This window comes from Pseudopipra pipra, chromosome 3 (assembly GCF_036250125.1).
Source record: "Pseudopipra pipra isolate bDixPip1 chromosome 3, bDixPip1.hap1, whole genome shotgun sequence".
Classification (NCBI taxonomy): Eukaryota; Metazoa; Chordata; class Aves; order Passeriformes; family Pipridae; genus Pseudopipra; species Pseudopipra pipra.
In genome coordinates, this window is record NC_087551.1 from 92,318,222 (window position 1) to 92,346,053 (window position 27,832).

General features: G+C 36.6%; 2 protein-coding genes and 1 long non-coding RNA gene across 14 annotated transcripts in view; 1 reads left to right on the top strand and 2 right to left on the bottom strand.

Annotated features, from left to right (window-relative positions):
* Positions 1–4,106, bottom strand: part of TINAG (tubulointerstitial nephritis antigen) — a 45,562-nt gene extending 41,456 nt beyond the window's left edge. The window contains exon 1 of one of the 2 annotated variants that reach the window (XM_064650339.1): positions 3,613–4,104. In XM_064650339.1, the coding sequence (XP_064506409.1) occupies positions 3,613–3,982 (370 nt within the window). In that variant the 5' untranslated portion in view covers positions 3,983–4,104. Of the gene's footprint in view, positions 1–3,612 lie in introns of both variants that reach the window. The other variant, XM_064650338.1, reaches the window with a different exon arrangement.
* The window catches only part of LOC135412012 (uncharacterized), a 175,828-nt gene that overhangs the window by 56,260 nt on the left and 91,736 nt on the right, over positions 1–27,832 (top strand). For 2 of the 3 annotated variants that reach the window (XR_010429458.1, XR_010429460.1), the window contains exons 1-2: positions 10,868–10,961; positions 12,207–12,322. This is a non-coding gene — a long non-coding RNA (uncharacterized LOC135412012). Of the gene's footprint in view, positions 1–10,867; positions 10,962–12,206; positions 12,323–27,832 lie in introns of those variants that run through there. The other variant, XR_010429459.1, reaches the window with a different exon arrangement.
* Positions 9,261–27,832, bottom strand: part of MLIP (muscular LMNA interacting protein) — a 105,195-nt gene continuing 86,623 nt past the window's right edge. For 5 of the 9 annotated variants that reach the window (XM_064650333.1, XM_064650329.1, XM_064650328.1 and 2 more), the window contains 3 exons: positions 19,074–19,130; positions 11,675–11,709; positions 9,261–9,582 (listed from right to left, as the gene is read on the bottom strand). In XM_064650333.1, the coding sequence (XP_064506403.1) occupies positions 11,683–11,709; positions 19,074–19,130 (84 nt within the window). In that variant the 3' untranslated portion in view covers positions 9,261–9,582; positions 11,675–11,682. Of the gene's footprint in view, positions 9,583–11,674; positions 11,710–15,769; positions 15,820–19,073; positions 19,131–27,832 lie in introns of all 9 variants that reach the window. The other 4 variants (XR_010429457.1, XR_010429456.1, XM_064650330.1 and 1 more) reach the window with 4 other exon arrangements.

Sequence of the window (27,832 nt, forward strand, 5' to 3'; positions counted from 1 at the left end):
TAAACTGTTTCATCAGTGCATTTGATTGTCAAGTTCCAGTAAAAGAAAGATTCAGAATTCCTGCAGAGGGCTTTAGACTGAGTCAATAACAAACATTATACATTTATCTCATGGGTCTTTGTTTTCCAGCCCGTTCTGACATGTGAGCCTACAGAGATCATGTTCCCTCCCCCACTGGGAGGGATTGGAATCAGAATCCCCAAGTACTCCTTTCTTCTCCATTTTTTAAGAAGTTTAAACTGTAACATACTGTTGACTTGCAAATTTGTATGATATCACACTTTTTTCCTCACCGCAAATGTAAGGAAGGCCATCCCCTTCTCATGGTAAGGGCTGGAATTTGTCTGCCCAGACATACACATATGTTTGCTTCACTGGCAGGAGACAAATAAGCACTCTAAGCCCCATTAAATTTTATAACAATGTGCAGAAGTAGACTAGAGTTGATGAATTAACTCTAAGTGTCTTTCCTTCCCTGTTGGTCATTCGGCAGACTGGTAGCTAGCAGAGATATAGGTGAAATAAATCCCACCTAAGCAGTCTGAGGCCCAAAGTGTCTGCTCTAATTCAACTTCAGCTAAGATCTGAGGTATTTTTCAGAGAATACTCAAAGCAAGTTACCAAAGTTTCAGTTTGTCACAGTCTGCCACAAAGTCAGCATCAGATAGTAGCTGGAAGGAGGCCTCAAGCAAGATATTTCCAAAGTACAGAGGGAAAGAAATATTGATGCAGCATCTGAGTGACAAGACAAAGCCTCACTAGAGCTCTGCTGGCAGTGCTCACCACCCATGCCCAAGATGCAAATCTAGACTAGTACAGAAGCAGCTTTCTAATGATGTATGCTTAGGGAATTAAAGATTAACACCATGAAGTTTCTTTAGCCTAGTCAAATTAATATTTAGAAGGCCAGGAGTGCTGCCTGCAGCAGCAGTGGCAGAGAGCAGAGATATCTAAGCTAAAAGACACATGAGAACACGAGATTGTCTGGCCCTGAATATTTTATTTTCAAACATTAATATATTAAGTGGGAAATTAATTAATTTGAATATAGCTTAATGACTTTGTAAATAGGATTTTATGATGTGAAAATCATGATTGAAAAGAAGAGCATTTGATTAATGGTGACTTCCTTCCCAGTCCAGCATTCTGATAGCATTACGGCTCTTACTACAGTTGCCTCTGATATTGATGTGAGCATTTCTGTCAGGGAAATGTCTTCAGGTTTACTCCATCAAAGGCCAGATCCTGACTTTCACATTAAAGTGATTAGCAAACTCTCTGGATGTCACTTTTACATCATTGACAGGGTGAGTCCCAGTGTGTGGATTATGATAGGGCTTTTCGTACCATCAGAATAATTGAAACAAAAAGACAAAATAACTAATAAATACAGTCCAGAGATAAAACTCAAACAGTTGTTCTAACAGCAAACAATAAAATACTACTAATAAAAAAATCTCGAACTTCTATTTGGTACCTAAGGCAGGAATGTGCATTTTCTGAAACTACACACAAAAACCATTGAAATATACTGAACATTGGACTCATAAAGGCAAAGTCAAAGCAGTTCTACATAATTAAATCAAGACTAGCCCTCAGCATAGTGCATGACCTCAGCATGGTGCATGGAAGAAGTCACAGCATAGCTTGTTTCTACTGTACACCAAGTTAGTGAATATGTGGGGATCCAGAAATAAAGCATTGAGCAATTTTATTGCTGTACATTCCAGCCCATGTAAAACACTTTAGTTTATTGTTTTATTTAAAGAAATATTACTCAAGAAGCTCTGAAAGCAAAACCACAGGCAACCAAAAGATCAGAATCTTCCAGATAAAAAGTACTTTGGCATGTATGGTCTTCAGGCGCTTAAATAATTCTTAGCCTAAGGCAGATGTGTAGTGTCAGTTGCTAAAAGTCAGCTAATATACTTATGTCATTTCTAAATAAGTTTCCTAATTTGCTTAGTCTTCAGGCATTCAGTCCTTTTTGTTTCTCCTTTTTTTTTTTTCCAGTTTCTCAGACATTCCTGTTCAAGAAAATTCCTTTAGACTTGGTTTTGTCTGTTGCTTTTTTCTTGCTGTATTTTGGATTTATTATTCTCCTTTTACCCTCTAAATTATGTATATAATAAATATCCAATAAACAGATTTTAAAAAACACAGACTTTCTATCGTTTTACACATCAGAAAAATAGGATTTTTTTTGAGATGACATATAAAATAATGATATAACATCATCTGTAGGACAAATAAAGGTGATTGAATAGAGTAAATATAATTGTTACCTCTGGTAGGTATGTACAGCCCAGGAGTTACAAAACAGTGAACGCGAATGCAAAAAATTGGATTAAGAAAGCAGTAAAAATACTACCCCTCACCTACTGCCTTATCTAAACCTTCTGTTACACTTCTACCTTTGAGAGGTAGATTTAAGGCAGTGCCCAAATGGCAAACTGCTGCAGGTTGTAAAGTGATTCAATTCCATGAGACAGTTTGCCAAAGGAGACTGGTAGGCTGTCAACTCTGGAGCAGAAATGCAGCTACATATTTATGTAGAGCTTACAACAACAACCCCATGATCTGTTGGAAATAATATACACAACTGCATCAAATAAATATGAAACAAATGTCTTAATTTACATAGAATCACAGAACATTCTTTTAGATGGTTAGAAACACTTTGGAAAATCGAATTTGTTTTACAGCATTTTTGTCGCTCCCACTCATCACATTTTGGCTGCAGATTTATGCCTGGCTAAGAGCACAGCCTCTTGAAGAATGCTGGAATGCAAGCAGCAAAATTATTGCAAAGAAACAGTTAATTTTAAAATGTCATGGTAGTATTTTTGTTGATTTTAGACTTCTGAAGCTTTGGTACGTTTTCAGCCAGATTTGGTCTACTGACAGTAAGAAGCTACATAGTCTTAAAATCCACAATACCAGATTTTGCTCACCAGCAGAGATTTGGCCTATGCAGGAGCCAAGGAAGGACCAGTTGTTTGCAGATCATTTTTTTGCAATCTCTAATTCTAAAAAAAATTAGGTTCAGAGTAGTGCCGGAGGAACTCACAATGCAAACTAACTAGTAAGGAATATGCCAGAAATTCTTGTTCTAACCACATCCCTTAAACTATTCCTTCACCTGAGCTGTTGCAGGAAAAATAGTGTCCTACAGGAAAGCTATGCTGGATCAAAACCATTGCAGAATACCTCAGAGCACTATCATACAGGATAACCTTCAGTTTTCTTGACGATTTATTTGTACTGATGGATACAAATATTTAGAGCTTGCTGTTAATCTCATTTTAATCTGTGAAGCTCTATTGAAGTTGTTGAGATTACACTAATTTTGACCCCATGAGGTTATTCTCTGAGAAGTTTCAAGTACAGCAGAGGTTCTGTCCAAGAGAAATATAATGAAACCAATGCTAGGGACAAAGAAGTAACAGCAAGCGCAATTCTTAGTCCAGTTTCATACTTCAGCATCTTTGTCCACTATGTCTTTAGTCACAATTTCAGGATATATACAATCTAAAGATTTATCAGTAATTCTTTCATGTATATTTTCATTGTGATGCACTAAAGCCAACTGAGTATTTTTTTTCTACCTACCTGATGCTGGAGGTGGCCAAGGCTCATCTGACCTGGTGGGCTCAACAGGGTGGTCACAAACATCCCAATAGTCAGCACAACAGTCTACAGGGCCAGGTGAACCTGAGGTACAGTACTGGTCACAGTAACATATAGCTGCTTTAGAGACGATATTAAAGCTGCAGTCATCATCTCTTCCTGTGCAGCAGCCTCGTACCATGCAGGACCTTCCCTGATACAGATTCCTTTTAGTCCTGTTCCGCTTTGCAAAACCGCCGTCTTCTACAGAGTAAAGTCCTCTGGGAAAATTTCTTTTAGAATCAAGCTGCTTTGCCATACAAACTTCACTTGCAATGCAATATAAGAGCAATAGCTGAATTTTGAGCCACATTCTTGTGCTTCTAGCAGTCTTTTTTGAGGCTTGTTGTCCTTCACTTTATAATCAAATGTTCATTCACTGTAGTGTAGTACCTTCAGTTACCAATCAGAAAAAAATCTGAACAGAAAGCTGCAGACTATGATTTTCTAGGAAGATTCCACATGTGTTAATTATTAGTCAGATATGTTGTAAACTGATTTATTTGGCCAAGATACAGAGATACTGGAAACAGAGCCATAATTATGTATATGTCATTATGAAATGTTGGGTGCATTCTCTTGCAAGTGAGTAAGTTTATAGTAAAGTTTCAGAATATGCAAAATATACATGGTCCAATATTTTGGTTCTATACTTTAAACTCCTAAAATCAAAACAGTGTGAGGAATGAGTATATGGTGTCAAAGGAAGCTCTCTTTCTTTTCATATACCTATAACCAACATATTCTCCATATGACTAAAAACTCTTTAATACTTTGATTGCATTTTATCTACATTTTCCTTTCTGATAAGCAGGGTTACATCACTGCAGTAAACTTATCCTGTATCCCCCATCTCAGTCTTATTTCCAGTGATCTATCTTAGCCTTATATGCTTCACTTTGCATTGTTTTACTATGGGCAAATTAAGAAAAAATCAGGTGATATTCAGTATAAACTATTACCTAAATGTATTCTTTTAAGGTTTGCATTTCTTTAGTCAAAATGAACTGGCAATCATTATAAATAATGTAATAAATACCCACCAAGGAGTGCTCATCCTTATTTAAAAAGGAAATGTTTGTATTAATAAAACTGCAAAGAAAACCAGAGCAGATATCAAGGATAAGTCTAATAGCCTTGACTATTTGATCTGCGATCTCCAGGTTTTTGAACAGTGGCCTAAAGAAATATACATGGTACTGTTGCCAAAACTTAAAAGAGTCAGAAAAAAGTAGCAAAGAACTTTGAAGTTCCAAGTAAAGGTATCACATAAGGCTAAATTGAAAAAAAACCAACCAACCAAACAAACAAAAAACAAAAACCAAAACCAACCAACCAAACAAGAAAAAACATAGTTTCAAATCTGAATTGTTACAACAATTTAAGTCTCCAAAGCTGAACAAGCAGAGGTAAAAACTAGTCATCCTTCTGTCTCCATTTTTTAATAAGTGAGAGGAACCCAGAGATGTTGATGGCAGGCTCTTTTCTAGGAAAAAAAGGGGATTTTTCCCTTTATGACTTCAGCTGGACTGCTCAGGAAGACATCAAACGGCCCCTCCTTTCGAAAGCACAGCTGGTGTGGATGCCTTGCCATGAATGGCAGAGACATTAAGAGGAAGTGTGTGTGTGTGTGTTTATATATATGGACTTGTAATTCAAATGTTCAAGACTTTGATACAATTTCTTGTCAGCAGTGCTTTTACTGGACCTGCCTCCCACACTGTCCCCATCACAACTAAGGAAGTGCAGATGAGGGAAAATTACATCCAATCACATAATTTTTTATTTCGCTCTGTTGCAAGCAACCTTTGCTGTGAAAGTTAATAGAAAGGCCAAGGTCAGAAGAAAGCAATCACCCTACATCACATTAATAGGACCTAAGTCTTAGCCTTCAAATTTGCTCTGCATTTTTTTTATTAAGTTTTATTTATGACAGAAAAATATGGACAATGTTGATTCTGTCACTGACTACTATAATTTAACAAATATAATGTGAGAAAAATGAGAAAGAACACATTCATGGAAACAGTGAAATGCTCACTGGAAATTATAATTCAGTTCTTTTCCTTATGTCTATGCAGCTCCATCAGCTCCAAGAGAATGACTTCTGATTTGCACCAACATTAGCAAAAGGCAAATCTCCTTTGTATTACAAATCTTCAGAAATGTTTTTAAAGAGTTATCTCATTTCTCTGGAAGCATAAGAAAGAAAAAAAGCTAACATGTGGTTAAAGTTGTCCACCAGTCAGAATAAGTGAACAGGCATATCTGTGTTTTCAACTTTGAAGATTTGCTGATGATAAACCAGAGGCAAGGAATTTGGAAATTTCATGAGCTCATTTACACAGGAGTAAGATTTCTTTTAAAGGGACACAAAAATGTAACTTATGCTTCTAAGCAGCTTTGTTTTGGGACATGAGGTTGTGCTGAACCTTGATAAAATCCATTTTTCACAGTTGTTGGCATATGTTAAAACCTTTAAAAAACCCCACAGAACTATTCTACTGTGGTTCCTCTGTAAGCAAAAATAGGTCTGTCTCCACTGTCTGAAAGCATGTCCTGACTTAACTGTGACTATTTAGAAAAAGCTAAACATGATGCTTTTTCTCTATTGAAGATTAATATATTCCAAGCATAACAGCTCTCCTAAGCTTATGAGTTCAGGTCCTAGTCCTAGTTCTAGTCAGCAGAGTTAAGTGCAAAAATATCTGTCTTGTACCTGTTTCAGCACTCCTCGATGTTTAACCTTGAGTTTCAAAAAACACCAAACATTTGGCAGGAATTCAAATATAACACCACTAAACCGTGTCCCCAGGTACTACATCCACACACCTCCTGAACACTTCCAGGGATGGTGATTCCATCACCTTCCTTAGCAGCCTATTTCAATGCCTTCCCACCCTTTCAGTGAAGAATTTTTTCCTAATATCCAATCTAAACGTCCCCTGATGCAACTTGAGATCATTTCCTCTCCTGTCTCTTGTTACCTCTGAGAAGAGACCAACCCCCACCTCACTCCAAACTCCTTTCAAGTAGTTGTAGAAAGGAATAAGGTCCCCCCTGAGCCTCCTTTTCTCCAGGCTAAACAATCCCAGCTCCCTCAGTCACTCCTCATAAGTCTATATCTTAATCCTCATAACAGGCTGATCCTCAGTGTTGCTGAGTTGCCACTTTCTGACTCCCTGCTTTTACCAGTTTTTTTATACCTTAGGGAACAGATTTTTTTTCCCTTTGCATCCCAGAGTTGCTATTGTTACCCTTTTAACTAAATCCCTCTCTCTGTGCTTTCACTTTTCTTATTTTGCACAGCATTAGCTTGTGAACTTCCTGATATTTAAGCAATTTTCTCATTAAAACCAAGTCAAGACCACAGAGCTGTGCCGCACTAAACCAGGCTTTGGATGGCAGCCAGCTGAACGCTGGGGCCAATGGCTGTCCTTATTCTGATGCAACAACCAAATTTTCTCAAGTAATGAATTCTGCTTCTCCTTCCCATGTCACATTCTATACCACTGTCCAAATACATACCTCGTGCTAAACACATTCCTCTTCTGACCACTTGGGACAACTCTAATAAATCATTTTTTCACTAGCTTAAGTTGTAGCACATAGCAACAACAGAATCACCACAAGCATGCACACAATGGGGTGAACACAGTGTATCAGACTGCAAGAGCAGATGAGGCAAAAAGCCCTCACCAAACATAAGCAGTCATTGTTATCCTGACAGGAATGTGTATTTTACCATAAAATAATGAATAAAAGCAGGGTAAAGGCAGCAGAACGTGGACTAAATATATTACACTATTGAATAAGCAGCATCCATTAATTTTCTAGTTTTACTGAAAAAGCGATCACTTTCATGTTGTTTTGCTCTTTATAATCTCTCCTTATAGAATTTTTTCCTTGTACTTTTTCCTTTATTTTTACAGGATAGGGTTCCTAGACTGTAACTGCCAATATAATGTTATTTTTCATTCATAGATGAAAGCTGTTTGAACAGAGAGCGAAACTTGTTTTTAAAGTTTGCAGAATTGAACAAACTCAAAAATCCAGAGGTCAAAAAAAGGATTCCTCCTTAGTCCTTTCTCTAATCCTAGCAGTTCTTTCTCTTGCTTGTGTTCCTTTCACCTATGGGCTTCAGTCGATCACCTAGGTAAATTAAAACCTAAACCTAAACCATGCCATGTGAATAATTCTCTTGGTTAGACACGCTAGAATGGATTTGGGCTCTACAAAAAGGAAATTCAAAAGGAAAATAAATTTGGGTTTGGAAACAAATTCAGAACAAAGCAAATGCCATGAAAAAAAATGGGCAGAAAAGCATACTAAGACTTTTAAGACTCACACACACATCGACTCTAAATATGAATTTTCCCCACTTCAGTGATTTACTGAAACCAAGAAATACTATTAGGTCCTTGGTGGGTAGACCTATTACAGTACTTTTAACACATTTATAGTTATAGATGCATTTATATGTATGAATTTATATCTATTTTTTTAAGTTTTCAATACTTTTTGTTGTATTTGTATATGTTGATTTCTGTCCCACGAACTCCCTCTTGAATTCACTGATGAGCTTTTCTCAATTTTTTTCCCACCATCTGGTTAATAGGTATGCTATTCACAATGTGTAGACACTTAACTTCTATTATTTTTCCACTGAGAAAAGAAACTAAAGAAAAACCCTACCCTTATATTTGTATCAATCTGTTCACAATATTATGAAGGACGCACATGCTCCTGTATCAAGGGAAAAAAAGGAATATATTGTCCATAGAGAGAGACTTACTGGTTGCTGACCTTTTCTTCTCTTTTCACAGTTCCAGAATCCAACAGCTAAAAAAGCAGGATTGAAGTTACACCAGGTCCAACAGTGCAAGAGGCTGAATAGCCTAAGCTGGTTTTAAATTTAATGTTTTAACTGATAGTAGTATTTCATAAATAGTTAATCACATTAATTTTAATGAAAGCAGCAGCAATTCTCATTAAAATATTAGTCTTAACCAGAATGTATCAGGAGGTAAAATGCTCCTGCAAAGGAGAGGGCTGCAATGCAAGGGTCCTGAGCGTATACATACCTGAGGGTGATTTGTGGTTCAAAGGACCAAGAGACTGGGGAGAAGGCAATTAACTCATGCAAGCATAGGCAATCAGTTCCTTAGACTTTTATAGTGCATTTGGGAAGCAAACTGTTTAAGATCCAGGCTTGGACAACATTGTGTGGAAGCAGCACAGAATCAAAAACATAAGAGCGTAAAGTGGAGAGGAAAGTGATGTTTCTTCCTCATGCTGCAGTAATTCTGCCTGCACTCAGCAACTGGCACAGACCCTGCTGGCCAGAAGGGCTATCAATATGCATGGCAGGGAAAAATCGCTGCGCATGCTGACTGCTGTGAATGTTGGCACAAATGTGAATAGTCCCTGGACTACTTCACAAAACCCAAGTGCCTGTGCGGTGTCAAAATGTGACCAAGGTTAAGCAAGCAGGAGCATTCCTTCCCCGGCAATGCTGGCATTTGTTCTCAGCTATTTGAAACACATGGAGTTAAATTTACAGGAGTAATAACAAGAATCACAAAAAACACTTTGCAACAAAAATACAGCTTTATTTAATTTCAACATTTATATTATTCCTAAATAAAATATGCTGTGTTATATTGGGCATCTCTTAAAACAACAAGCATTTCAAGAAATGGCATATTCAAGCGTGTAGCTCTGGGGTTAATTATGCTATTATATAAGATTATCTCTTGAAAGAATATTTGATTGTTATTACTGCTTTACAATTATCATACTGGAAGCAATTTTTTTTTAATGGTGCTTTAAATAACATTTGTGGTGTGGATTCTTTCTCAGTACAGAAACAGGCCTCAAAATTCAGTTTCAGCTCTTGATCCTAATTTGGGGCTGCAAAAGAAGAGTTTTTGCATGAATCCAAAAGGTCAAACATAAAGATTAGTAAGATGTGTAACATGCATTGAGGTCACCTAGTTTTTCTCATTTATACAACCTGATGATCTAGCTAACAAGAGGAACTCATAGTTTCACAGAAAAAAACCCCAAACCGTAAAGATATATTCAGCCACCTCATTTGTGCTATAGCTGTGAGAGCAGATGAGAGCTGCAGAGCAGATCTGCCTTGTGAGATGCTTGCCTGTCTTTGCAGCAGCCAGAGGCAAACTGCTTTTAAGACTTAAAATTTCACAGAGCTGCAACTGTTCAAATCCAAACTAAATCTCTCTCCCTGAAATTTAGGCACATTTCTCTTTCTCCTACTCTCAGGAAAGATGGAGAAGTGATTAATATCCCTTTATAATAGTCCATTATGAAGAGACACAAACTGCTGTGCCTCTACTCTGTCCTTATTTCTATTCATCTGTGAGAGGACATGATACATCCCATGTAACTGATTTTTCACTAATACTGAACAGACATGGGTAATTGCCTCTATCATATTATAAGCACTCTCTTCAATATCTCCCTGGAATGGCATTTTTTGTAAGACCATCACCTCTTCCACTATATTTAGTTTGTCCTGGCCTATAATGCTCAGGTTCTCACCTGCAGTAACATCATCATGCCTTTTCTGCCTGCACTCTTCATATTTTTTTGTATTTGTCTTTAATGAATTTTACCATATTTATTTCAAGCCCTTCTTGTAAGTGACATTTTTTTTATTAAAATCCTGCCTTCCAAGCTGCTTGCAAGTCCTCCCAAACGGGCATTAGCTGCAAATTGGGTAATCCTACTGTCCACGTGATTGAGCAAGTAACTAATGACAAAGTTTTAAAGTGAAGACATATAGTTTTATATAGAAGACAGCATTCTGGAAAGCTGTGAGATGTTCTCCCTCTTTGGCAGCAATTCTCAGAGTCCAGCTTTCCAATCAGTTATGTATCTACTTTATGTGAATTTAATTTAGCCCATATCTGCTTTGCTTGCTTATGAATGTCGTGTGGGACTGTGTATAAAACACATCCCTGTATCTGCTTTGCTGTCACAGAAGGAAATGAGATCAACTTGATAGGATTTGTTTCTGACATGTCCAGGTACAAGTAGTCTTATCTCCTTACCACTCTCTAGATGCCTACAAATGTGTTGTTTAATACTTTGTTCCAATGTCTTGGAAATGCTGTTAGAACTGATTTTTCTGTAATTCTTAAGATTTTTCTTTCCTCTTTTGTTTAGATAGGACATGGTGTTTGCCTTTCTCCAGTTTTCTGGGAACTTACTCATCCTGCTAATCACTAGTGTTTGAGAAATTGCTTTGATTAAGTATTTTAAGGGTAAGTTTCATTAGGCTGTACCATCCTGAATACTCCAATTCACCCCAGCATTCCTTCAGGTGTTATTTTCCATTTCTCTCCATGATCCTACTCTCAAATTCTTAATAGTAATTGAAATAAACTTTGAGTTATAATTAATCTTTTTTTTTTTTGTGAAGACTGAAACAAGTAAAAAAAAAAAAAACAAAAAAAAAAGGCATTTTTTTTGTATCACCTGTATCACCTTTCCAGTATCACCTGTTTGGTGACCTCCCTTGTTAAGTACTATATTATATCTGCTTTCAAGCATAGCCTATTATTTGTAATATGGTATTGTTTAACTCTAGCAAACCATTCATTTTAATGGCACTATGTGATTATGTGCTCAAATATTAAAAAAAAAAACCCATCTTATTTCCCTGACATCACTTTACTATCCAATTCCAGATTATACCTCAATCTCTTCCAACTTTTTGATTGTATACCACTTAAAATTAATCCAATTACAACTTTATTCTGTCATGTTAAGAATTGGAATTATTCTGCATTGGTTATTATTCCTAGAAAATCCTTCATCAAACATAGCCATCTTATTATCCAAACACTAAATTGTGTAGCTAAAGCAGCCTACCATCTTTTTAATCAAAGCCATAAAAATTTGTTAAAGTGACACCAAAGTAATTACATATTCAAATTGTGACTGTAATCAAGTTAGAAAAAAAAGTCATACTCACCATCAGAGCTAAACAGAACCTCTTTCTTTGGAAACCTATAGAAAAATGAAAATAAAAGGTGAAAACAAAGTGGAGAGGAGAATAAAAACTGCAGTATGTTAAGCAGGCACAGTTGTAAAAACCAGCAGACAACTTCATACAGTAAGTACTTTCTCTTTTTTTAAAGCACTGGTTTGCTGCACTGTTAATTTACAACTGTGCTTACTGAACCAGGGAATGATGTTTCATGCATTGACATGTTTGAGGAAGTCTACTGCACACAGAAGATTTCAACAGACAAGCATCACCTTGACTAAATGCACATCAGAGGACATTTCAGACTCATGCTTTTTTAAACCTCATGCTGGGAGGACAGAGTATGTGGCCACCCTTGCATTCACATCACTTAGTAGTTATTTTTCTCCAACTTGTTAAGGATTTTGCCACAGGCACTTAGAATCTCAAACTGAGGAGCAGGGTACATTACAGAGCGGACGAATAACTGGCTGGGACACTGGTCTAAAAAGATAGTGGTTCAAAATCTCTGTTCCAGGTGGTGTTTCAGAAGATGCCAGGGTGACATCTCCATCAAGATCCTGAAGATCCTATATGTCCAGGAAGTCTGTGAATGTTCCTAACTTGGATGGGTGGGAGACTGATATGCCAAAGGTATGATTTGCATTCTGAAGGACTTTTCCAGACTGGAGGAACAAGCTAGCAGGAGATTTGTGAACAAAGGCAAACACAAAATCCTGCATCTGGCAGGGGACAAGGATATGGGGACAAGGAGGGATGGAGGAAGTGAATAACCCATGCAATGTTATAGGTCAGTGACTGGCTAAGTAGCAGCTCTGCTAAGAAGGACATGAGGTCTAGTCAACACCAAACTGAATGTGTTTCAGTTCACCCTTGTGGTGAAGGATAACTTCATACACAGTTGCATTAATTAGAGCACAGCCAGCAGGTTGAGAGAAGTTATTCCCCTCTGCTGGGCACTAGTGAGGCTGCATCTGGAACATAGTTTCCATTTTTGAGCCTTCCCAATAAAAAAGAGTTGTCAAGCAAGCAGAGGAAATCAAATGGAGGACTATCAGGATGGTTGCAAGTGTTCCTTGATTTCTGGGAAATATGTGACAGATGAGGGGTGGCAACAGCGCTTGTTTAATCTAATGAACAGGCTAAAGGGTATCCATTTTCCCTCTCCAGCTATTTAAGCAGGGTTTATAGGTGGCTCAGATTTGCACAGTGAAAGAAAATGAGGCAACAAGGGGGAAAATTTTAACTAGCCATAAGGAAAAATATTTTTCAGAGTAAGAATGGTCAAGCACTATAACTAATTTTTGTCTGAGTCTGTGATTCTCATTACCTATGCATTACTTAGGTATTGAATATTAAAAAAGCCTCCTTCAACATACAACTGTGACTACCTATTCAGGGCAAGCTCTTTCCCTCTAAAATTGTTATACAGTACTCCTGCCACTATTTGAAGGGGACCAAAAACAACAGCTGTTTCTTAAAGCCAAGTAGAATTACATTAAAATAGTAGTTTAAACAACATACTGACATTTCAAACTTTCTCTTTATCACTCTTATATTACTACTCTTTCAGATTTTTTAATGTAAACTTACCATAAAAGTAATATATTTACAGTAATTCTTTTTATAGTCATCACGTTGGAAATAAAATCCTATAAATGCATAAAATGCTTTTTCATTGTTAATGCACAGTGATCTAATGCCCTTTCATGTTAGTAGCCTATAACTGAAAGTTTTTATTTAAAACAAGAAGATATCATTGAAGGAGGCCAAAAGTATTGCCCAACTACCTGTTGCAAGTATAAACTTCCTGCTGTACATAAAAAGTATTAAAAAATAAAGGTTAAAGCATTGTTAAATTATAAAGTAAATAGAAAGTATGTCTGCTGATATTTAAAGGTTTTATTTGAGAATTTAGAAATGTGCATTGTTTGGACCTACCTTCCTATTTATAAATATCAGAAGGCTACAGCTTACTCTTCCCTTTCAGTGGCCCATCCATTTTGGAGGTTAAAGAATTTGTTACAGCTGACACCTGACACCTTATTCCTTTAGTAAAAGTAATTATTCCTACTTTTAATGCTCATTTGCAGGGTCATTAAATTTTTAGCCAAATGAACAGTTATAATGGAGAGAGCCTAAGTTTCCAGTCCTTGGCTTGGTCAAAATAAACTAAGGATAGTGAAACCATCACTCCAAAGAAGAGGCTGGCAGTAATACTCTGCCATACTAGTGTATACCAGCTTTCCACTGTTTGGGGAACAAGGCTGCAAACTTAGGCAAGACTGAAAGCAAAAAGTGAACAGTACATCCACAATGTGACAGGTGGACATGCTCCAAGGAAAGCCCAAGGAGAAAGGTAGACTTTTGCCCCAATAAGTCTGCATGCTGGGAAGGACATCTCTCAGCACCAAATGGAAAAAGGAGGGGCTTGAACGAAGTTGGCATTTGAGTGGGAGTGCTTCCAGTACAGTTCCCTCTACTTTCATTAGGTATCTGCCACATCCCTGTTCTTTCTTTGACAGAGAATCTTCTTTACAAGTTGAGAAGGTATTGAATGGTATGCAAGAGCTGGATCATTACAGATTAATCCAGGATACAATGAGATTTTTTCAACTAGAAGAACATCAGTCTGCTGTGATAATGTCATTGGGGTTGGAACTTCTGTTTAATGTAAAGCAAAACCCCTTACATAAAATCTTTAGTACAAGGACATTTTCAAAAAGTGGGTGCATTTTCCTCTTATATGTAGAATCTATCAATGATTAATACTATTGTTGACTTCAGACTAGGAACACTCCTTAAGTAAATAAAGATTAAGAGCAACTTAGAACTTTGGACCTTATTGACATTTTTACAGAACTTCAAATTTCAAGAACTTTTGCTACTTTTCACAAAAGACAGTCAGTGAAACCCTGTCACCACTGAAGTCAATGAAATCATCTTTTTCTCAGGTGGTCATTTTATGAATGTTGGCCTTACAGATGCTATTAAGATCTCAAGTAAATATTGCAGATCTTTCATGCATAACAAACAGATAAAACAGAGTAACAACTTCAGCAAAAGATTACATGGACCTAAAGTAATTGTGTCATAGACTTGGGATTTTGCAAGTCATAGAGGAATAAGGGTAATGAGGACATACTTTTAGTGCCCGCATGCAATGCCTTTTTGAGACTATACATGTACATATGCCCCATGTTCTCTCTAGAGATTCTGACTCAGTACAATTCTGGGAATGATTATAACACCATTCACACATCATAACCTACGTAAACACTAGCTTTACTTGAAAGGAAAACAGTAGGTATCAAAAATTAGTGGCATATCTCTTGATTAGGTTTCCAAGGAGTATCCTTCAAATCTCCTCCATTTAAAATCAACTGGTTGTAGAAGAGGATTTCACAAGGAGAATATCCCTTATTTATTTTCCTGCTTTCACAGAGAAGTGATAGATCTTACTTGGTACAGGCTCTTACAGAATGAGGCTAAAATTACATGAAGAATAGAATACTACTCTTCTGAATACAACTTTTTTTTTTTTTTAATTTTCAGTGAATACTTTTCTTTGAGGAAAACAATACAAATTACTACATAGAAATTAGGAGCACCTTCTCTTCTTTCCCTCTCTCACTCCTTCCTAAAGGTCAAGGAGGTGATTATGTTTCATAGAGCATCTGCCCATCCATTTGTTTTTTGGAATTGTAGAAATCACACTGAGTTTTTCACTCTGAGGGAGGAACATTACAGGAGAAGTATAAGCCTATATGTAATTATAGATGAAGAGGGCAAAGACTGTATGACAGTGATCTAAGGTTCCTATTATAGAAGTACAAGTAATATTTGACTTATAACTTGACAGGATTTTTCCTAATCAGTTCATCATCCAAAAAAGATTCACTGATAAAAAAACACATTTTAAATTAGGTGGAGACTTCTGGGTTATGTAAACTCTTAAAGTGTAAACTCAGTATAAACTGTTCCTAGAGTTCCTAGGAACCTATAGGTTCCTAAATAGAAAGGAACAATGCAGGTGCCTGAAAGGTGTTGTGATTTTAAATATCATCAACCAAGACGTACCTTGCCTTTTTTTAATGCACTAGAAAGGGAAAGCATCATAACATCCAATTCTGAAGACACAACCACATAAAACAGAAAAGGGTGAAAATTGTTTGTTCTTCAAAGACAGTTCAATAACAACATATCTCCAAGAAGCCACCACCTTCAGGACAGCTAAGAAGACTGCCCCAAATATCTTGAGTTGATCCTGGTTCTGTGTTGCTCTCCTGTCTGTCTCCAAGATAGTATAAATATGGATCTCTTTCTGGGTATCAATGCTGCATACTTCTGTTTCCAGCAATAGATCTCAAGGGAAATAGATGCCTTTGTTCAGTCCTTCTTAACTGAGAATGAGAAAAGGGCGTCATCTCTAGATGTGTTTGTGTCTTCTCTGCCACCCACTAAACATACAAAGACATTGCTCAACTCCCACATGGCCAGCATGGTGTGCCCTGGTCACCTCCTCTGATAAAAATGAGATTAAAAATTGGGGGAAAAAATTAGATCTCATGCCCTGTACAAGTACTTTGAATAGTTCATTGGAGAATATTTTCTTTGACTTGTAATAGAGAAAACATTAAATGTGTCATCTCTTGATGTTACTTCCTGAACAGCTTGTGGTGAGTCTGACACAATTCTACCTGATGTATCTACATGGACTGGAATTCATCTGCATAGTCATAGTTACAAAATACACATTAGTGACAGGCCTCAGGGAACCAGAATAAATACTCATCTTGCTCAGCTGTACAAAATGGTATCTTACACTTTTTTTTCAACTTTAAAACTAATTATTTGCCTCTAGCTAACATTAACTGGTGAATGACTGTCATCCAATAAGACGTTAATCAAAGAAAATACAAAGCGTACTGATAGCAGCACTTATAAATCTTCTTTCCAACTGATTTTCTTTGGTCCTTATAAATGCAACTACAATTTTATCAGATATCTTTAGACGCCAAGGCTCAAATGCTGCAATGGTTGTAATAAATTTAAGCTTTTTAATAAATTAAACTTCTGTTCCAAGTGTTTGTTTAAATATAAGGGATTTTTCAGAAGACAGTACTATGTATTTTATCTATCTTGGAACAGACCAAGTTGGCCTCTAATCAAAGGAATTTAGCACTTTTGTTCTCACCACAAACTCTTTTCGAGAATATCTCACTCATGGTAGTCTGACTTTGTAACGTAAGTGTGAGATGCTTCACTTACTGAACTGATCTTAATAATGCCTCAGCTAAATTATGTGTCTTGTCCCTTAAAGAATGCTCTTTGAAAGGATCCATCTTTCCACTAGATCTGCAAAATTCTCCCTTGATGTGTAAATTGTAAAGAAGAAGGATGAGAGACAAGAATTCAGCTGCTTGTTTCCCTTCCAAATCTAATTTTCAAATACAAGAAAATCATCTGCATCATCAGAGGCTGCAAATATACATATACACACATACATACATACACATACACATTTATACAAATACACATATATACATATATGTGTATATATACACACAGATTTTAGAGTTCCTGATGTGGTGCAAATCTACTTAATCTCAACAACAAATTTATCCTCAGAACTATACAGTCTCTCTCACCACTCTCTAATGAAATACCTTAACTTCAATAATATTTCAGAAACTTTGCAGATGAGATGGAAAAAAATAACATATCTGAGAAGATCTGCAAGGTATTTGTGGTCTAACTTCACTTTGTGAGGGCACTTTGGGTCTTTTTTTGAATAATTCCACAGCAGACACTGCTTTTGAGAGAATCAAGAAGCGGCTCCTGGGAGGCAGAGGAAACAGGATTGATGATGTAGAAACAAGTAGAAATGTCAAAGGCAAGGAAAAAAGGAGGAGGTTAGAAGGCTGTGATGAAGATTCAAACAAAAAGAGATATGAAATAACTCTAAGCCTCTGACACCCTGCACAGAGAGGCCAGGGATGCACATGAGAATAAGAGGCTACATTCATGCTTATATATTCCTGGTGCAGATCCACCCAACAAGTCAAATATCAACGTTTTTTCTTTTACTCTTTTTTTACCATTTTTTTTTTCCAGTGGAAACTGAGATAAACTGTGTGAATATATTGATATGTTGTCAACAAACTTGGAATTCAGGAAAATCCTCTCTTTCCAACATGTGAAGGCCTTGACCCCAAAACTCTCCCAATATTTTTCAAAATAACAAGAAAGTCAATCATTTGGCAGAAATTATTGGCAAACATCCATTTCATTTATTTAAATTATCGTGTTTGTGCTTTTAACAAAACTAGAATCAAATTCTAAAATAATAAATTACAAATAAACTGAGTTACAAAGATTTAATTATCATTCCTATCTGTATTGTTAAACTCATCAAAAAACTAGTGAAATAATTGTGAACATGCGCCTTGTAAAAGAGGTCTCAGCAGTAAAAAATTCATCCTTTGCCATAAACGTACTCTATTATGGCTAGTAAGTTATGCCTTCAAATGTGAATTTCAAAAATAATATTGAAAATGTCCTTTAATTAAAGATGTTCTATTACATTCCAAAGCCAGAGTAAAGAGTATGATAGTTAATTACATCATGTTTATTTCAACACCGAGGCTATAAATCAGCTTCGTGTTCATGACCTTGCTGGTAAAAAGGACTTGCCTGTGCCAGCAGAACCTTTTTAATTTTTATATACTCTGTCTCAAGAGAAAATTGATAATGACTAGTAAATTGCGTCTGCTCTCACTGAATTAATTATCTAGGGTGGTAACCACTATGGACCTAGAGTTAAGATATGTAAAAGTAGTAGGGAATTGGCCCCTGAACTTAGACTTCAAGAAAATTTGTGTCCTTCTTCAAAGTCAAATAAAACTGACACTGAATTTTGATACTGGGCAAACTTGAATTACATTTTATGTTTTCTTGACTGTCTTTTATGTAATTCTCAATAGCTAATTAATTATAAGTGCTTCTGGTAGCTGTTGTATCTGGTATTTAAAACAGAAGTTATATCAATGATTGAAAATTGTGGAAAGTGTTATTTAAATAGGACTAATTGCATAATTTAACAACTCCCACTTGCTTACTTCCCAACAGCACATATCAGGAACCTCAAGTGTAAATGTTAGTGTTATCCGAAATTCACATACTCAACACAGGCTGCAAAACAACTCTGCTTCTTTTCTTCGTTAATCATTAAGAACAATTAATGTTTATCTAGTCCCTGCACTGGAAAAAAGCAGGTTTGAAAGCTCAGCACATTTTTGCTGATCAACTCCATACAAGCTACATACGTAAATGATAAAACTAGCATGCAAATGCTTAAATGCATTAAATGTCAACTGATTACCTCCTTAGAGCTGAGTGTCTCATTTTCTGGAATAGGCATCATGGGATGACTGGGCTTCTGAGAAAAGATGTCACAAGTTGGAGAGAGTATAAGGTTAAAAAAAGGAAAAAGAAACCCACAGTCAGTTTAATTTCTATATAAAATATTGCTAAAATTTAATAATTAAAGCCCAAACCCTGAGACATACGGAGGATAGCAAGGCAAAGAGATCTCATTTGTGTTCAGCATACTCTCTGTTGTTACTCCTTGTCTGTATGAAAATCTATTTAAAAGTATGGCCTCTTTTTTTTATATTATATTCCCATAATTAAAAGAGTGGGGAAGGGATAAATCCCTTTTGAATTTCAAGGAGGCATTTTGAGTAAAAATCACAGCATGGGCACCTGTGTTATGATACATTTAGTACGAGATAATGCACATAAAGTTATTGAAAACTGCAACCATATTTCTGTCACTTCGAATATCTTCTTAAATCTCCTCCAAAAGAGCTTTCCTTAATTCAAAATTTCACAGACATAAATCATAAAAATGTTTAACTAAAAAATGCTGTGTAACAGTAATTAGTATGTGCAGAAAGGAGTCTTAGATCTCAGTAACTTTCCAGTGTTTTGAACATTATATGTCTTGCTATGACTAATGAAGTTTGATGGATGTGACTCAAGTGAAGGACCATACCAATTTCAAGGAGATTTTAATTAGAATGCAGGTAAATAGATTATCTGGAGCTTATAAAGGCAATGTCAAGATCACAAGCTTGTGACATTTTCCTATACAGTGATACAGAGACATTCTCTTTAAAGCAAAGATTGTTGAAAGTGTTGGGATTTGAGTATTTTAGAATTCTATAAAAACAAGACAGGAAGAAGCCTGCTATTTTCAAATTACCAAAGGCATTAATTTGTTTTGGCATTTAGATCAAATAGTAAATCAACAAACATGTTGCTTAAAAATATTGCTCTTCTAAGAAAATTGATTTTGACACTGTGCTTTTTGAGAAGCAAAATGGATCTGCTAAACTGGCCCAGCACACAAAGAAAGATACTGAAGTGGAATGTACTCAAATTTTCTGAAATTACATTATGGATCTGCTATGTATTGCTCTCTCCCTTTGTGAATTTGCCCTGATTCTTTTTCAGGGAAGAAAGAATCAATTCTAGCAACAGCAGCAGCTTTGAACCACTTAACTTTTATTATTGTTGTTGTTGATATTGTTATTATTATTATTATTTCCCAAAACAAAAAGACAAGTGAATAACTTTAGGCAACAATTTTATTTATTAATTCAATAAAGTTCTACAAAGAAATAATTTTAGGCAAAAGAAGGGTAAGGAATGGGTAAGGAGCCTAGACCCTCTCAGTGGCAACATCCCTCCCTCTGCTGCTCACCTGGCTTCCAGCGTCAGCCAGGCAGCCACCAAAGCATTCCCCAGACCTCACACCACCCGAGTGCTGCAGCACACACAGGAAGTGTTTGATGGTCTTCATGGGAGACAGAAGTCTCATTTCCAAATCCAGCACCCTGCGACTACCAAGGGTGGGCAGTCCTTGATGACACAGAGATACAAAGTTCTAGCAACACCTGCGGTATCTTGGCAAGTGTATTTCATTGGAATAAACCCAAGAGTTGAGTTACCCTTTGCCTCATCAGAATATGGCATCTCTGTATTCCAGGAAAAGCAAGAAGGGTCAACCAAAAAGACAAGAAGAAAAGTATTGATCATATCCTGTTCTGATGTGCAGCTAAGCCTTCTGAGAAGAATGGTCCACTGCTTGCAAGAAAGAAAAGTTCTGCAGTCAGGTAGTGATCTGAGACTGCAGCAGCTCTTTTTCTCAAATTGCAGACAGCCAAACAATGAAAAATGCACTTCTATTGTGTTATCTCATCCTAGCCTTTCTTGCTAGTATTCATTGCCTACCCCGTTAACCTGAAATGCCCCTCTCAGTCATGATTCTGCCTTACCATGCTCCTTGAGTATAAGGTCTCAAGTCCCTCCTTAGACCTGGGAAAAGTAATTTTTGTCCAAGAAATACATTTGCTTCCTTTATTTTGATAGTGTCATCTTTTCAAACTAAAGAGCCAATATGAATGACAGTCTCCATAGAGAGGAAAAATAATCTATATTTTCTGGACAGACACCGTTAACATTGATTACTTTGGAGAAGATTAATTGAAACAAGACAAGGAATTCACTGATTAGAAATGAAGAAAAAAGTTAGTACATGCTTAAGACTTGGAAAAAAAACTAACAGTGTACAGTTCTCTCTGTTTTCAAAAGGCTTCTCTGACATAAAACCCTTGAAGTTGTCATAAAAGAGTATATACTTTCTACAGTCAGATGTGTCTAGTCTTAATGAAGTCACATATGGCTCATTTATAAAGAACTTTATGTAGTACTTTAGTGAATATGGATGACATAAGCCAAGTGCTGCGCTGCTGAAATAACATTTAGTCTTGCAAGTCCCTGAAAGGAGGGTGTTGGGTTTTTCCCTGGAATCATACAGCTCTGCCTCTTCCACCTGCGAAGGAGCTGAGTACCTTGGCCTGAGTGACCTCATCCTAAAAAAACAGTTATATGTGTTATTTATATCATGTCAATATAACCTGAAATGTGTCAGCCCTGCTGTAGGTTCTCATGCCTATTCCCTCTCATGCCCCTTAATCAAGAGGCTACAGAATCTTATTCCTTCCTTCCTGATTTTTCCTTAAAAATAAGATTTTTTGTTTTCTTGAATGCACACCACATAGTCAACTTAAAACTACCAGAACATGAAGCAGGTAGAATGAGGTGGGATTAACCCTTTCTTACTAAACATTGTGTGACTATCATCCCTCAAAGTCATATAGGAATATGGCTATGTCCACAAGATCTGAATGCAACTTGGACTATGTACTTTTTATGGCTGTGTTGTGTAGTGAAACCTCATCAAGTTCTGTCCCTGGCAGTTTTTCATCTTCAGGTCAAAGCAGCTGGCAAGAAAACCTATTTCCATCTGCAAATGTGAAAGGATTGTGTCTGTTGGTGGTGGGAAATGAATATTTCTTTTTTAGTTTTTATTCTTGTTTCCTTTGACAGTTACAAAACTCTGCATTACTATTACAAGGTTAATCTATAATACTTAACTTTTCTAGATATTACTCAGTTTTCTGGTAATGTGACATTTTCTTTATTATTTCTAAGAACAATGAAAGAGCAAACTAAATCTGCATTTCTAGCTGCAAATTTGTACTGAGGAGAGCAGAATATCTTTACAATGTATAAGTATTTGCAGCATGTAAGTTCAAAGGGAAACTACATACCTGGCCAAAATAACCTCTTACAGATTCAGTCAAGGCTTAGAAAAGAGGTGATTATATAACATCTTCGTTAGACCTTTGTTCATTTAGTTCTGTAATCAGCAAGACATATTTGCCTTTAAAAGGTCAGTTTACCTTTATTATGCTATGAATCACAGCTGCCTCTGAACTAATATAAAGCTTTCTAAAGTGTTCTCAATTTAAGACCTTTTTCATTAATCTAAGTCTCTCTAGAGGGTCTGCAACCTTTGCTAATTGAGGTACAGGTTTAAAACTGGAACCAGTGAGAGATAACACACATAAGAAATTAGAATATTTCAACTATAGTAACCAGAGAACATTCACATTTACCCTATTCTTTCAAACTACTCTGTTAAGTCTTGAATCCCCTTTGAAAATAAATTAGGTACTCTAGACTCTTATTAAGCACAGATACATTTGTTTACAATAGGCAAAATTACTAATTTCTCAAAGGCTGAAAATATTTATTTAGACATGCATAACAAGCAAATATTTTTATAAAACTGTTTTATGGATATCCACTTTGTCTGAGTACAAGAAGATGAAATCTCATGTATCAATAAAACACCCACAGCAGCAGAGTAAGGACTACCTTGAGCTAAGGGGAAAGAAAATAATATAATATAAAGGGGTAATTTATGATTATGAAGTCTTTTGTCTCTTTAAAACGACACAGTATAAAATTTATTTCAAAGATTCCATCGGTTAAGCACCAATTCTTTTGCATCTTTCACTTCTCTATAAAAGGAAAAGTAGAAACGGTGATCACAATATAGATTTATAATGTGCCTTGAGACACTTATACAATAGAACATCCTCAAAGTCATGCAAATTGTTATTATACACTACTGTAGCCATGCATTTTTGTCTTGAAGATCTCAAAACTGTTTCAAGGCACTGGAACCACACAAACATAGTTCCCTGATAAGTTCTCACCAGGAACAGGCCTGGAGGACACCAGAGTGTGCTGAGACTGAAAGAATCATAGAAAGGTTTGGGTGGAAGGGACCTTAAAGATCATCTGGTTCCAACTGCCCTGTCATGGACAGGGACACCTTCCACTAGACCAGGTTGCTCAAAGTCCCATCCAGCCTGGCCTTGGACACTTCCAGAGGTGGGTCATCCACAACTGCTCTAGGCAACCTAATACTGGAGAATACCAGAGGCTGGAGGAGCTACAGTAGGGATTCCTGATCTATAAGTAGAGTGGGAGGGAAATGCACATAAGAAGTGCATCAATTTTCCTCGGGCTGCCTTCTTCCAGACAAAGTTAAACTTCACATGCAGGGCCAGTCTGTGATGTATTTGACTGGGGATTTTCTGTCAAAATGATTTTTCAGTGAAAAATACTAGCAACAGAAAAACGAAGCTTTCTGCAACATATTTTGATTTGCCTTGCAAGTTCTCACTAGTAATTTGGAAAATTAAAATTAAGAATTTAATGTTAAGAAAACTCATCTGTAACTAGAACACTGTGTTTTCTGTCCTGGATGTTTCACTTTGGAACACTTCCATAAAATATTAAAATGTATTTCACAATCAGTGCACTTTGTGGCAATCATGGTAAGAGCCTCTGATTTCTACTGTGGACTAATGAAGACTACAGTTCCTTGCAGGGCTAATTTCACTATAGGTGATTATGGGAGCTGGTGGCCAGCAAGGGTTCCAGGCCCATAATGAAGACCACAAGCATGAGAACCGCAACATACACATCCATAGGGTAAGGCAGCAGAGAAGACAAACATCTTCTAACTACATGGATTAGAACTATCTGCTTTGAGTTAGCTCATATAACCCAAATTATATACATTGGTTTCTGGAGTATTTAAATGCTTTCAAATTTTTATGTGTATTAGAAAGAAAATGTCAGAATTTCTGACAACAAAAGTATTTGAAATTTCCCTCAGAATATTGGCTGTGAACTATTTATGAAACTCACAGAAACTGAGTCATTTCTTAGAACTGATGATGCTTCCTGGCCCAAGGAAGGGGCTCATTGTTCATTGAATGATAACAGCCAAAGAACTTTAACTGCTTTACAGGTGAGAGTGTGAAATGAATTGATTTAATTTTCAGAGCTGGCTTTCCCCCACATATTTTCTTACCAGATTAGCTGCAAAACAGAATAAGCTCTATTTTCTGAGTAAGCTTCTGATGCAACAGAGACCTTTGACCTTAGTTACTTTAAATGCAAATGACAAACTTTGACTGAATCTTTAAGAGTGTACATGTGTAACAGTTGCCTACTATATTAAAATTTGTATTAAGATCATATTCTGCCTATAATATAACTACTAATATTATAGCCAGTGTTTAACTGAGAAAAAGAGAGAGCTAGTTCATAACATCTCTGTAAATCCATAAATACTGGCTTCTTTAATTCAAGCTCTAAGTACATACTTGGAATTTCACCAGAACTAGTTATATTTTATACTTTTATCTGAAAGTGCAGTGAATTAAGATCATATTTCAGAGTACACATTATATCAATACTTGCAGTATATCTCGATACCTGAATAGTGTTTTTTACAATCTAAAAAAGCAGCGAGATATTGCATAGAAACATTTGTGTTCAGTGAGGTCTAAGATACAAAGTTCTCATAGCTCTGAGTGTTTGGGCATAATTTTCATTAAATATGATTTTCCTTCAAGTTTTGCTTTCTCCCTGTCTTCAGTAAGAGGTGTACAAGTATTATTTTTGTTTCTCATACAGGTTACACATGCTCCAAATCTCGTTCGATATTTTTTACTCAATTATACATTTCTGCTATTGCTGTTAATAACAACCTTTACCTCTCAGTTGCTTCTGTTCTTTGTAATCTTGTCTTCTGTCTTTTTACTATATTATGAGCAAAGGTTGTGTCCCCAGGTTGCAGTTCCCATATGCCGAATCATTAATAGACATTTTTTAACATTCCATTTTCTACTGTTAAAGAATTCCTACAGAAATGGACTTGTATCAAATCCAAATCCAGTCATGAATCAGGATTCTAGCATCAGAGACAGACTCCAAGCTAAACAAGCTTGCCCCCATCACCATGTGATCTGCCATAGAATCTCCTTCACAAACAAACATGGACATTAAAAGCAAACATTAGAAGCGTTGTAGCGTTTGGACTGCTGTGTTTCCTTTGGTTGTTCTCCTAAAACGTGTTCCCCTGAAGATATAGAAGGCTAAAGTAAGACTCAGAAATTAGTTGCTAACTAGGGCCAGAATTTCTATTATATTTGATAATGCTTATTGCACAAAAAATGTCTGACTGAAATGCACCATGCAGAAACTAGATGCAATCACCCTTGAAAGCCAGGGATAAGGATGAACTCAAATTTTATATTATGCAGAGACTTCTAAGAATGAAGACAAAGCATTTTAAAGCACTTTTTGGGGCTTAAGACTGGTTTAATCTGTCCCAGCAGAGACAGCCTATATAAATGAAAAGACGAAAAGAAACATAAGTGGCTGTAACTATGTTCCAAGAGCTCTTGGAACTATGCTCTTTGTTCCAAGAGCAAACTTGGACACTTCTAGGCATTCACTAGGAAGCATATTTCCATTTCTAAGCATAGAAAGTGCCTGCTGGGGCTTGATCCTACTGCGTTCAAGAAAAAACTACTTTTTGTGTATATGTTTTTTTAAATTAACACAAATACACCAAAGAAATACTAGGGTCCTACTATCAACAGCTTCTCCTAGAGGAAATGGGATAGGAAGGCTCTCAAACTTTCCTAACTACACAGACCAGAAGGAGTGACACAATCATCAATTCCTTTTTTTTCCTTTGGAAGAGCTGCCTCCAGAGAAGTGGGTGACAGAGTTCATTCCAGGCAGTGCCAGAGTTAGGGCACCTCCACGTTAAGTGCATGTTGCTGGGTCTCCTGTTGAACCTAAGACACCTTCAAGTTCTGCAGCTAATTCAATGCTTTTGAAGAAAATAATTGATTACCAAGTTATGATCTTTCTAAAGAGCTTCACAAGAAATGCCTTTCTGTAAAGATCAACTGAGCAGGAACTCTAGATGCATTTTCTAAAGGCATTATCAAATCAAGTTAAAAGAGATAGAAATGTCACCTAAGTATGATATCATTAAAATAACTCACTAAGCCCAAGAAATGCCATAAAAGAATATGCAAAGGAGACACAGAAATATTAAGTATTAGTAAATTCCCAACGAGGAGGTCCAATTTGTAGCACAGCACTAAAGAGCTGACTTGTTTACCTCTACACTAAAGCAATTGTTCTGGAACACAGAAGAAGATTGATCAACCACAATACACCTACACAAGTACAACATCTAAATATCAAAGTTCAAAAGAGAGAAAGAAATGGTCTTCTAGAAATAAAAGTAGCTGGGATGATGTCTGGGAGAAAAGTGCTTTTCCATGGCAACCTTGAAAGGCTGCTGTATTCACAGAATGTTAATTCCCACTATGCTGCCATTAATCAAATATAAACTCCAATGAGTAGGAGATTGGATGATGAGGTAAACACCACTGATTAATTTAAAAAATAATAAAGATTCCCTTTAAATATTCTGCTTACCTATGAGACTGGAGACCTGCAAGTGGTTATGGAAGGTTGACACTTTCAGCACAACTACATTTAGTGATTTCAAGAAAACTCCATTTAGGTCCAGGAAAAAGACTGGATCAGCTTAGTCCCAAAGTTGGACATTAAAGAGAACTTGTTCTCTGCTACTGTTATAAGTGACGTCTGATCAGATAGAAATGGTATTTTTTTAATATTTCTCATACTTTATGCAAAAAAGCCAGTTCCCTCCAATCCATTTTCAAAGGATGTGTTTGTAAATATTTAACTGACAGGGAGATTTTCACATGAGTGTACATAAATCATGTATTCAGCCCTTGATGTCAGAAAGAAAAGGCACTTTTGAAAGTCAGTAGAGACCTAGAGGCTGTCCCCAGCTGAGGGAGTTACACCCACTCATTCCTTGACTCTTCACTAGGGCAGGTCATTCTTCAAAATGATGGTAGGTTTCCTACAATCTAGTGGTCTCTGCCCTGACACATACTTACATCGATTGTGTCTCCATATGAATCATAGAATCATAAATCAGCATGGGTTGGAAGGATCCAATTTTTTGTGGAAAAGAGAGCCTAGGAGAGGTTACCTAGCACTCTGTCCAAACACACCTTGAAAACCTCCAGTGATGGGGACTCCACCGCATCCCTGAAGAGGTTTTTCCAATGATTAGTTCCTCTCACTGTAAAAAAAATATTTTTGTATAACAACATGAAACCTCTCCTACTGCAAGCTGTACCCAATGTTCCTTGTCTTCTCCATGTGGCTCCCTGTGAAGAGAAAGCCTCTGTCCCCTTTGTAACTACCTTTTAAGTACTGGGATACTATGATGAGGTCCTAGCTGAGCCTTCTCATCTCCAGGGGAAAAAGACTTCGCTCCTTCAATCTTTTCTCATAGGTCAG